Here is a 12,936-nt window from a genome sequence, read left to right on the forward strand (position 1 = left end):
CATTTTACAAATCACCAAAGACCATGGCTTCAGCTCAAATTATTCTACAGAAGAGAACAAATTTTCTTTTTTTTTTTATCTTGGATGACCTTTATCTTGGCGAGTAAATTAACAGCAAGTGTTCATTTTGGGGTGAACCCTTAACAGCCCTTGTCAACTTCCTTTAGTGGTTACACTCATTACAAAGGAAGCGTTTGGTCATTGTAGGTCATGCCTTGGGGCTTGACTCAAACCATGTTGTGTAAACACAGTAATGTTCCTCTTCCTCTAGCATCTTCGGAAAAGTAATTGATTCCTTTTTGTCCCACTTAGATGTTGCTTGTGAAGCCCTTGTAATTACATCAACTTAAAGCGCAGATTAAAGACATCAAAAAGTAGGATGCTAAGATGACCCTCGAACTCACTTTACATAGACAGCCTTAGGGAATGAGGTTTGGCTTTCACATTCATGCCTAAAGAGAAGATGAAAACAGGCTCGTAATTCTGTGTTTTCATGCACCTCTGCACTTCCTCCAGCTCTTCTCCGCTTCCATGCTAATCAGTCTGGGCTCTCAGTACAGAGCCTGCACACCTTTCCTCAGGAGATATCTGGCTTATGAGCCAAAATGGATCAGGTCGAAGGTCTGCAGCTCGATTTCTCTGGGAGAGAATAGGTCAGAGAGGTTTAAACATCATCAGAAACATAGCCTTGCCCTTTGGCTCATGTGCCCTTTTTCCCAGTCTTTAACAGAAGAAGCAGTATTGATTGCAAATAGTATTGTGAGGAGTGCAGAATCTTGATAAAGGACTCCCTGACCACCTCACAATAAAAACAGCTTGTGAGACTAGAAGTATGGCTAGTGCTTTAATGCACTTAACCCATTACCAATTTTAACATTTCTTGCCTTCCAAACTAACCATTATAACATACATCACAAGATAAGGCGCCTTTTTTTCTTCTCCTCCGGTCTTTTTTCACTTCAGTTGCTATGGAAATCAATCTGAGATCTCTATCGGGAAAGTCTGAGTAGTGTAAAATGAGATGGAGTGCACGCTCCTTTAATATAAATGGACAATCTTTGCAGTGTTAAACCTACTTTAACATTACATCGAATGATCAGATACTGTACATTCAAATACTTGGAAAAAACGTAGGAAACCTTTTTAAAAAAGCTTCCAAAGGGAAGTTTTGTTCTAAAGTTATAGAAGAATGATCTAGAGTTCCACTGAGAATCTTTTGGTGAAAAATTTGGTGAAGAATATTTTAAGTGTGACGAATATTTTAAAACTTAAAAGAACCTTTTTGGAAATTTAAAATGTTCCTTGTATGTTAAAGTTTCTTTATTTTTTGTGTCTATGGAAATTTAAAATTTTTTTTTTTTTTGAAAATGGTTTCATTTATACGATTTTAGTTGTACTTTATAATAACCATCATGCAAATTACTTCAAATATTTTCTCAAAATTAAATATCATTTATTTTTTTGCATTAGGCATGGGCCGGTAAAAGATTCTGACTATATGATAACCTTAGATAGATATATGACGGTTTCACGGTATTGTGATTACTGCTCTAAAACATATTCTTTTTAAATGTCTGGGTAAAAATCAAAAACTTTCCCCCTTTTGAACTCCAATATATTTTATATACATATTTTGGAACAGTAAACATGTCAGGCAAAATAATTAAAATAAACTGTTTACTTCTGCTGTCTGTATTAGTTTCTAAAACACAGATTTCTTTACAATTTAAAATGGCTTCTTTGGATATCTTTTCTGCTGGACATACTGTTGTCCTAAAAAACTAAAAACAAAAAAACATTAAACGAATCTTACAAATACCTTATGAACGGTAGCAGAAATTTTAACAGTTTTAAAACCTTGAATTTTCCAAACCGCAGCATACCTTGAAAATGGTTATAATCCCATGCATAGTGCAGACTTTCTGAAGTCATTATTGTTTTCTTAAATATCAGATCATTTGACCTTTTTATGACAAATTCAGATTAGTTCAGTATGTAAAATGGCATGTGGTGTGACTCTAAAAGTATATTAAAAAGCTAAAGTATCATGCCAGTGACTTAAAATATTTTTCCAGGAGCTTTAAGAAATGCTATTTATTAGGGGTGTAACGATACACTCAGCTCACAATACAATGTGTATCACGATATAATGTTCACAATTCGATATGTATCACGATATTTGAAAAAAAAAGGAAAATTAAACTGAAATGCAAATTTTATTAAAAAAATTTAATTACCAAGTAAACTATTTTTTTATGCATTTCTTTTGTTTCAACTTGTTAAACTGAACCGTCTTTAAGAAAATAAATTAAACAGAACTGTCTCTGGAAAATAAAACAATTTAAAAACTTCTTATAAAATATTATTGAAATGATTCAATTCAATTGAATTTAACAGTAAGAGCTTAAGGCTTTGCTTGGTCACTTGCTTTTTTTGTGTGTGCAAAATAAAAAAAATTCTAAGTTCTTTAAAATAATCCTGAACTTATGTGTGTCTGCCTGAGAGGTTTTTGTGGATGGCTGTCTTCATGTTGGGCATGAGGTTTACTATTTCAATAGGTTTACTATTTCTTCGGCGTTGACGTGCATTTTTGTGTACCTCTGTACTCAAAAGGGTTAATGCTCGTCGTAATCATAACTCTAAAATGCGATATGATTATTTAAATAATGTGCACGCTTTCGGTTTCATTTCCACTGCTGTTCATTCTTCCCACGCGGCTCCTGAATGATCACTCTGTTCCACAAACTGAATGTTGTTTACTACATTATTACCTGTTAGTCACAACCTGCAGGTTCTGTTCACTAAAGCAGACGCGCGCGCGTCTATCATAGTCCGCCCTCTGTAGTTACAGCTCACGGTCAGCTCACGTCATGTGTGATTTTGCGGTCGCCAATACATCATTATTTGAAGACAGAATGATATTTTATGGTGAATTGTACCTTATAAATACAGTATGTGACTCTTTCAACACCATTAGAAGGTAAGGTAGGTGAAGACTAAAACTTAGGCTGTTTGTCCCAGTATGCGTGTCAAAAAGCGGACGAGTCTAAAGCAATGACTGTACAATCGAAATGTTGCCAGACGTCTGATTTTGAGAGGATGGGCCATCCTCTATTTCAGCTTCACTCATCTTGGTCTGCTAACATTACTGCTGCTGCAATCTGAACTCACGTGCGACAGCAGGTGGAATGTAGCTCACGTGCAAACAGCTCAACTAATAAGAGAAAACGGACGTCATATCGTAATGAAATCGTCATAACGCCATGATGCATATTGTGACATTTTTGCATCGCAATAAACCGTACAACGATAAATCGTTACACCCCTACTATTTATGCATGTAATATCTTGAACACATTTACTGTATTGAGTTAATTTCTGTAATTTCTTTAATTTAAAAATATATATTAACAGAACTGCTTCATTTCTTACTAATAATAAAAAAAGATAGCTTTCCCTGCTTAATCAGTCACGTGTTCTGACCAGCATAAAGAAAAATTGTAACACGGGAAATGAAATATCATATATTTAATGATCTGTGCAGACTCTCCTGAAGTTAATTATAGTTTTCTAAAAATATCAGACCATTTTATGAAAACTTCCAGATTAGTTTGTTATGTAAAATAGCATGTGGTGTGACTCTGGAAATACAACACTAAAGTATTGGGCATGTGACTTCAAATATTTTCTCAGAAGCTTTAAAATATGCAATTCATACATGTAATAACTTGTTTACTGTAATGAGGTCATTCCTGTAAATTCGTTAATTGAAATATATGTATATTAAAAGAACAGCTTTATTACTTACTACTATTGCAAAAAGCTTTCCCTGCTTAATCAGTCATGTGTTCTGACCAGCATACAGAAAAATTATAACACAGGAAATGAAATATCATATATTTAATGATCTGTGCAGACTCTCCTGAAGTTAATTATAGTTTCCTAAAATATCAGACCATTTTACCTTTTATGACAAATCCAGACCAGTTCAGCCTGTAAAATGGCATGTGGTGTGAAGTACGCTAAAATACCATGCTTCTGGCAGGTATAAAAAAATGAGATTACCTATCCTCAAACAAATATCAACGTTGCCTTTCCATACAATAGTCCAAGTGCTTAAATCAATTGCAATGTTTTAATTTATGTTGTTATTATTTTAATCAGAAATGTCAAATAGTGAAAAATGTGTAGATCTATAATTTCAAATGTAATTGTATCGAAATATAAATATAAAAGTATGTAAAATAACAGAAAATGCAGTGCCAAATTTATTACAAGGTTTCTGTACCATAATATACAACACCAACCCAGACATTACATTACTTTAAAGTTTAAACTATTAAAAATGTTAATAAAAGTCACTTTTTTGAATTTTTGCAAGTTTAAAAGTTGTTGGAATAAAGGTCAATGTCCCAAAATGCAACCCAAATGCACAAATAAACAGGGTAAAATAAAAAAAAAGAAATCATAAAATATGGAAAACTGCTAATTTGCGGATATTTTTTTGCAGTGAAGTTTACACAGTAGGCATGACAAAGATTGACTGTATTCAATTTATATGGTAAAGATTTTTTTGTTATTTTACATTTGATTATTTAATTTCTACAGTAAATGCTGTTAGACTAAAATATTAAGCATTGTTGATTTAATTTTGACCTCTTATGTTGTAATTTGTTTTATTTTATACAGATGTACTGCCCTACAAAATCATCCGAATCTTTTCAAAATAATGAACTCTTTCCACAAAGAGCTACTCAAGTCATCTGGTGCTTTCATATCACAATATACAAAAAGAATACCACAACTTTGGAAATCTGTATTTAATCAAAGATAAAACCTTGGGTAATTACAGGTAATCAATGTGAAGATTACTTTAAAAAATTTTTCAGTAGAAAACAAGTTCATAGATGTTCAATATGACCCCCTCCAGACACTCGAGGGACATCAACCCAAAAGATAAATAACAAAAAAAAAACAATTCAAATAAAAACTCAGTTTGTTTTTATTCCAGTCATGCAGTCCTATTCTGGGCATTGTTCTTATTAATTGACCTAATGTTCAATTCAACCAATACGAACAAATAGCATCTATATTTCTACAGCTTTTTTTTAACAATGAAGATTGTGTTAAAGCAGCGAAGTAAAATTTTCTTAATCATCACCTAGATGTTTCACATTGTACATCCCACACAAGTGATTTAATTTCAAATGTGTTCCTGACCAGATGAATTCACTGTAGAGCAATTCAACACAAATTCACTAGCGTAATGGTGGTTTGCAGGCATGGGAAGACTTTCAAATAGACTTTGTCTCGCATCGACTTTCGCATGATTGAATTCCTTGAAGTCTCCCGCCACCTCTGGGGATGTGCCTCACATCCATTCCTCTTTCTAACTTCAAGATGCTTTCCGTCTTACACAATCACCCATGACTTTTGCAGCAATTTAGGATGTGATGCTGAACTCTGAAAGGGCAGGAAAGGCTGCGGTTCCCAACTGCTGGGTCACAACCTGAAAAAAAAAGGGAACAAGAAGGGGAAAAACAGCTAAACGGTTTTCAAAAGAGCTCCATTTTGCTCAGACTTTCTCTTTTATAGAAAAATGTTCTTGTACTTAAATCTTTGAAGTAAATGTTGCAAAATTGTCAGTTCTTTTGTTAAATTAGTCATTGTACAAATCATTAATATTTAGTTATGAAGTTTTCGGTAATTAAAAAAGATGGCAAATACATTTTCATAGTGTTGAATTGCAATGTTACATCTAGGTGGTAAAACAAAGTTATTTGTGTACATTTGAATGAGCTTTGGTATTATGATGCTCCTTTTGTGTGTTGGAAATATAGTGTTTTAATCATTAAAAAAATTAAGAAATTTTGTTGTTGGATGAAGCATTTCACGTGCTTGCTCCAGCCACTAGAGTTTTTATCGTTGTCTCTGTGATATAATACAAAACAGACAACTAAGATGTCAGCAGTGTGCGAGTTTTTCATCATAAAAAAAGAGAAACCGACTGTTGTATGAAAAGATGCTTCTTTTTGTTTAAAAATCATTTGTTTTTGCAATCATGCAGAGAAAATGAAAAAAAAAGTATTGCTCAGGCTATTTGTTGGCTATCGGTCTCCAAATCTAAAGAGTTATTGGTTATTAATGTTGTCAAATTCCATATTGGTGAATCCCTTTTAGGGCTGCACAATATATCATTTCATCATCGATATTCCAATGTGTGAACCTGCAATAATCAGATTGCAGGATCTGCGATGTTAGATTGAAAATATAATAACCAGGCACAGCAGTTCAGGCATTATTGCAATGTTTAATAATGAAAGATGCACATGTTTTAAGGAAGCATTTCAAGTGACTTTAAAGTATTATGAAATATCGTTCATTTTCCTTCAGCTTAGTCCCTTATTTATCAGAGGTCGCCACAGTGGAAAGAACCGCCAACTATTCCGGTATATTTTATGCAACAGATGTACTTTCAGTCGCAACCCAGTACTGGGAAATTATGAAGTTCTTTATAGTAAATTTTAAAGCTTGAAGCTCTTAACAGTTATTTAATTATTTATACATTAAAGACTATATTTTATTTTATTTTATTTTAAAGACTATAGTGTTATTTTATATTTATGAAATTTCAGTACCCGGATACGTCACAGAAAACCATAAAGCATAATTTATTTCATTTTTATCTGTTTATTTATTAACTGTTATTAACTGCTAACTATTTTATGCTTTCTAATTCAGTTCTGGGACATTAAGCTCTGCTTTATCATCTTGGGAAAATGATAACTTTACAATTTAACAAAGTGACTCCAAATTGATGTTTTTAACAATTTTAACAAATGTGTTTTATAATAAATAAAGATAAGTAAATCTAGAATAAAAAAAATGCATAACCTAATACATAACCAAACCAGACAATATATAACTTAATACTTCTATAAATGTTTAAAAAAGTAACTTTGTTAAACTTTTCAACATCAACTTTTCAATATCTCTATTAACCTTCCTGTCGTGTTTGGGTTAAATCTGACCGATTAACTACTTAAAACTCTCATAAATATTGTGTTTTACATCTGACTACCTCAAGGCCTAATGATATCCTCCACACTATGCTCTTGAACATGAAAAGTGAGAATCACCTCTTTCATTAAATTTTGAGTTTTAATAAACCTTTTTACACTTGTGCTGTTCCCGGTCAAAAGTGACCACCACAGGAAATGACTGGGTATCCAGACTATATTCACCCATCAGACTGAACAAATTTATATCAATCTCTGGGTCTAGGAGGAGCATTTTTAGCTTAGCTTAGCATCTATTATTTTATTAGATTAGTCCTTAATCACGGTCTATAACCTCATTTAATATCCCCTACATAGTACACTAATATAGTGCAATTTGAGGACTGAACTAAAATTTGAGCACACAGGAATGGATACCATTTTGTTTGTGCTTTGCTGGTTGATAAATGGATTAAAATGTTAATTTCTTTGGTCAGACCCTGTGATAGATATTTTAGTGAGCTGTCTATTGGTAGTGGAACAAAGTATTTTGATTTCTGTCATCTATTGTTCATTTTGTTATGCATTTTTATGGCCTGTTTGAATTTTTTCACTGCAGTTATTTTATGTCTAATTCTATATATTCATGTTAAACACTACTTTAAGACATTGTTCGCAGCTAAAGAATGTTGAAAACAAATTTGGTCGAGCAAAATGATTTTTGTGCTAATTTAAAAGCAGTTAAAACAGACCAGGAACACTAAAGTAAGGGGCGAGATGTGAGCATGACAGGAGGGTTTAAATATTTAAAAATAGTTTATTTTGTGAGTATGATTTACTGCCTTCTGGCTTACAATCCAAACGTTCCAAACCAGATATAATCGTTTTAAGAAATCTTTTTTACCTGCGTTAATTAGACTTTTTTTAAAAAATATGTAATATTTATGTTCATGATGGAATTGTTGTGTCGTCTGTTTTTCGTTCCGTGTTTGCAAATGTGGGTCTATGGTCCAATACAAATTTCCCCTTTGGTGACAATAAAGTTTAAACAAACAAACTACAGGAAACTGGAAAATAACAAGTATTTTCCACAGACATTTGTAGAGTACAGCTGAAGTCAGAATTGTTAGCCACCCTTTGATTTTATTTTTTTATTTTTTTCGCAAATGATGTTTAACAGAGCAATGAAATTTTCATAGTATGTCTAATAATATTTTTTCCTCTAGCGAAAGTCTTATTTTTTTTATTTTGGCTAGAATAAAAGCATTTTTTTAATTTTTTAAAAACCATTTTAAATATATATATATATATCATGGCAAAAATAAAATAAATCGTTTTTTAAAAAGGAAATATTAAAACTGTTATGTTTTAAAACATGTTGAAAAAATTCTTCTTTCCGTTAAACAGAAATTTAAAAAAATTTAATAAAATAAACAGGGGGCTAATAATTCAAGGGAGGGTAATAATTCTGACTTCAACTGTACGGTTTACATTTGATTCCCGTGTACAATCAGACGCAGAACTCTTACTATCGTTCATTACTTGTACTCACTTTCCTCATACTCTGTGTGTTTTTCATTCTGTTTCTCTGTCAGGTGAATGAAGGATGGGGAAAAAGGATGCAAGTTCTGTCAAGTTGCCGGTCGATCAGTACCGTAAACAGATCGGTGAGAACCTCTGTGCTTTCCAGCAGACTTTATTTTTTAATATGGAAGTTAGTAACCTTCATCAAATATTGATTCAGTTTTTTTTTAAAGGCAGTTTGAAATGTTGCTTTTTCTCTTTCGTTGCAGCCAACTGTGATTATATTACTTATGAATGTTACGCATGAGTAGATTTGATCAGAACGCTCAGCTGGGAACAGACCGGTGTTACTTAAAACAAACCCAAAATAAACAACCACATACACCGGTGTAAAGCATACACCTATGCTTTCTCTTTTATAATTTAGTGCTAAGTATAGGAGGAAAGAGTCATTCGTTTTTTGTGCCTCCTGTTTCTTAACCAAGGCACTATACAGCCTATCAATCATACTAGTACGGGTTAGCTTGCCAGCTGTGATAAAGCGGAAGGAACATGGAGTTTGTTTTATAGCTGAGACAATGTCAGTATGGATGCAAGTGACACTATAAGAGAAACGGAGCTGTAAACACTTAGAAAAGCTGAATTAATGACATTTACACAATAGCAAACATCCAAGCTGTTAAACGAACCCATTTTATAGCATTTAAGTGAGTTTATACACTGGTTGGGTAGCATTTTAGTTTAAATCCCAATTTGTGCTGTTAACTACTAGCTGTTTATTAGTACTTTTAAAGTATGATTTTATTCTACATCCTTAATCCTACCCAATACCTAAACCCAACTTCTACACTGAAAAAAAAAAAGATTTAAAGATGATCCCTTGCATTTACTCAATATTGTAAGTTAAGTGGTTGTAAACAATTTATTTGGACTGAATTTAAACAATATATTCAAAAAGGCGGCAACACCAAAGCTCTAAAAATGCAAATTTATTGAATTAAAAAGACTCACACAAAGCATGTAACGTTTCAAGCACCAGGCTCTTCATCAGACAGTGTTCATCACAGTAAGGAGTACGCTTTCGCGTCACATGATCTATACTATCTCACAAGACAAAAAAAAAAAAAGACAAAATAAAACACATTAATAAAGACACAACTTAGATATTCAAAGAGAAAATACAAAAACAAACCATAATATTGGATCACAAATGATAGAAAACAGAATATAACAAGGAAATACTACAAAATATAACACCAAATATTGCCAAAAAAAAAAAAAAAAACAGGAACAGACCACTATGAAATAAAAATAAAAATTAAATAAACAACCACATACACCGTAGAGTCTTCAAAAGAACATTTGTTTGCTCAAACCAATGCTATCTCTTTTATAATTTAATGTTAAGTAGAAAACGGTCATTAATTTTTTTGCCTCCTTTATTTGTTTCTTAAAGTGTTTCATATTCAATGGGCTATATTCACACAGACTTTTAACTTTTAGTCAGTCAGCCCAACGGCTTCCTGGCCATTACAAAACTGTCACGTTTAAGATCTGATCAGTGATCTTCACTGCCTGTTAGATATACAATATGAAGTGGGTCTCAGACCGGACAAGAAGCACTGCATTGAATTCCATTTCCACCCGCCATTTATTTAAAACATGACATTTTATTTTACCCCAGTGTTTTCTATGGAGTTTCTGTGCTAGCCTGTTGCTACTGATGGCACTTGTGGTTAGAACGATCTTTCAGCTTGTTTTACGCTTGAACAGCTAAATAAATGCTTAAGTCTGTTTAACTGAATGTATTGTAATTACATTATAACATCGTTGCTTTAAAAACAACCTTGTAAAAATTAAAAATAGTCATATTTACCGGAAGTTTAACGTTGGCTTTAAAACTCTAGCTGTGCATAGAGGTTATTGTAGAGAAAAGCAGACAAAAAAGATCAGTTGTCCAAATATCAGTATCACTTTCAGTGGTGGCAATTCAATATTTTGCCCTCACATTTATTTTCTGATCATGTGATTCCCACTGGATTTACTAGACCTGCCAGACAACCGTAAATGTCAACTTTAGGCCTCTGCAAACTCCGTTTCATACCCGTTCTTCATTTTCATTCTAGGGCTGAGATATGGACGTGCAGTTTTGTCATGGCACTAAACCCATATCTTTTTTCTTTATTATTATTTTTCCACTGCCACATCCCTGATGTAATTTGCAATGCCGATATCATCTTCCCGGCAGAAAGCACCTGTCTCGTACACATGATTTTATGTGAGTTCATATCGCACGCTTTTAGTAGGACTATTAAGCTTGCGTTGCTCCATCACCTTGCCTTATTGTGCCTGTGCTGCATGACTGTGCTGGCAACATAACAAGCTGAACTCCTGCTGGAGCCTTGCGAATCTCAGACATATCCCATTTTGTTTTCTTTCTTTTGCGTCTCATCAATTCAAAGGCGTAACAGCAGGTTGTGGACAATTGCGTCCCCCCCCCACCACTCCTGGTCCTCCTATTCCTTCCCTCAGTTTGCTTTGAAAAGAAGTCAATATCAGCCTATTTCACAGAATCGTTGTTTAACAAAAAAAGCACCCAAAATAGCGTAAAGCAGCACAAAGGCAGAATACACGTTGTAATTTGAGAATGTAATGGGAAGGTAATTTTAATCCTGACAGGTCTTGCTTTTTTCTTTTTTGTTTATTTATTTATTTCATTTTTTGTGATGCCTTGTAAGGCTGCGGTAGTCACAGTGACTTTAAATACAGCTATTAAGCGCCATAATGGATTCCAGAGAGCTGTCGACCACCAAAAGGGGTTATTCGGGCCTGTGTGGTCATTCGCACCATCCTCTTTTCTTTTGTCCTGTAATTATTTGCATGACCAAACACTTACACATATACAGTTGAAGTCAAAATTATTAGCCTTCCTGTATGTCTTTTCCCCTAATTTCTGTTTAACGGATATAATTTTTTAAAAACTCATTTCTAAACGTAATAGTTTTAATAACTAATTTGTTTTATCTTTGCCATAATGACAGTACCAGAATATAAATTCATGGTGCAGTGAAAAAAGAATTACTATTGTGTTTGACTCCCATGAGCTTGGAGGACTGCATCCATACATCTCTGCAATGACTAAAATAACTTATTAATAAAGTCATCTGGAATGGCAAAGAAAGCATTTTTGCAGGACTCCCAGTTCATAAAGATTCTTTGGATTCATCTTCAATGCCTCCTCCTTCATCTTACTCGAGACATGCTCAATAATGTTCATGTCTGGTGACTGGTCTGGCCAACCCTGGAGCACCTTGACCTTCTTTGCTTTCAGGAACTTTGATGTGGAGGATGAAGTATGAGAAGGAGCGCTATCCTGCTGAATAATTTACCCTCTCCTGTGGTTTATAATGTAATGGGCAGCACAAATGTCCTGTTACATGTACCTCAGGCTGTTGATCTTGCCATCCACTCTGCAAATCTCTCGCACGCCCCCATACTGGATGTAACCCCAAACTTGACTGATTTCTGTGAGAATCTTGGGTCCATGCGGGTTCCAATAGGTCTTCTGCAGTATTTGTGATGATTGGGATGCAGATCAATCGAGGATTCTTTAGAAAAATCGACCTTCTGCCACTTTTCTAAATGATCAACTAGAAGTAAAGTTATTATTTGTTGCTCTTACAATTAGAATCGATGACAAGACTTATGTCAGGTAGTGTACATAATATTTTACTAGATATTTTTCAAGATGTTAGTATTCAGCCTAAAATGCAATTTAAAGGTTTAACTAGAGTTAAGGTAATAAGGAAAGTCATTGTATAACAGTGGTTTGTTTTGTAGACAATTGAAAACAAATAATAAATAATATTGCTAATGATAATAATAATAATATCTTCGACCTTAAAATAGTTTAAAAATACAACTGCTTTCATTCTAGCCAAAATAAAACAAATAAGATTTTCTCCAGAAGAAAAAATATTATAGGAAATACTGTGAAAATTTCCTTGCTCTGTTAATCATCGTTTGGGAAATATTTAAAAAAGAAAACAAAATTCACAGACAGGCTTATAACTTCAATAACTTCAACTGTATGTGCTTATTATATCTGACTGGATCTTTAGATGCTCCTAATGTCTCTCAGTGAATGGGTTGCACTTGTTAGAGATTTTCAGGGTTTTTTTTTTTATCAGAGAGTTGACAGTGTATCAGGGTCGCCCGCTGGCAGAGCTCTCACCTGTGCATCTCGATCATGTCACGGTGATTTTTAGCTGTTGTTCAACACTTATCACAGCCTGCGTGCAAAGGTTGCGCTCCCTCAGACTGTGTGCACACAAAACTGTTGTAAAGTGACTTTTGAGCTGTTTTGTTTACAGATTTTTTTGGTTTTTCGACATCTGTGCGCTAACTTTGGATT

At 33.7% G+C, this 12,936-nt stretch overlaps 1 protein-coding gene across 1 annotated transcript in view; it reads left to right on the forward strand.

Moving 5' to 3' along the window:
• triqk (triple QxxK/R motif containing) overlaps positions 1-12,936 on the forward strand; it is a 47,163-nt gene that overhangs the window by 3,276 nt on the left and 30,951 nt on the right. Inside the window, exon 2 of the mRNA NM_001127256.3 lies at positions 8,594-8,665. Within this exon, the coding sequence (NP_001120728.2) occupies positions 8,605-8,665 (61 nt within the window). The 5' untranslated portion in view covers positions 8,594-8,604. The remainder of the gene's footprint in view (positions 1-8,593; positions 8,666-12,936) is intronic.

Source organism: Danio rerio, chromosome 19 (genome assembly GCF_052040795.2).
Source record: "Danio rerio strain M-AB ecotype USA chromosome 19, GRCz13ab, whole genome shotgun sequence".
Taxonomy (NCBI): Eukaryota; Metazoa; Chordata; class Actinopteri; order Cypriniformes; family Danionidae; genus Danio; species Danio rerio.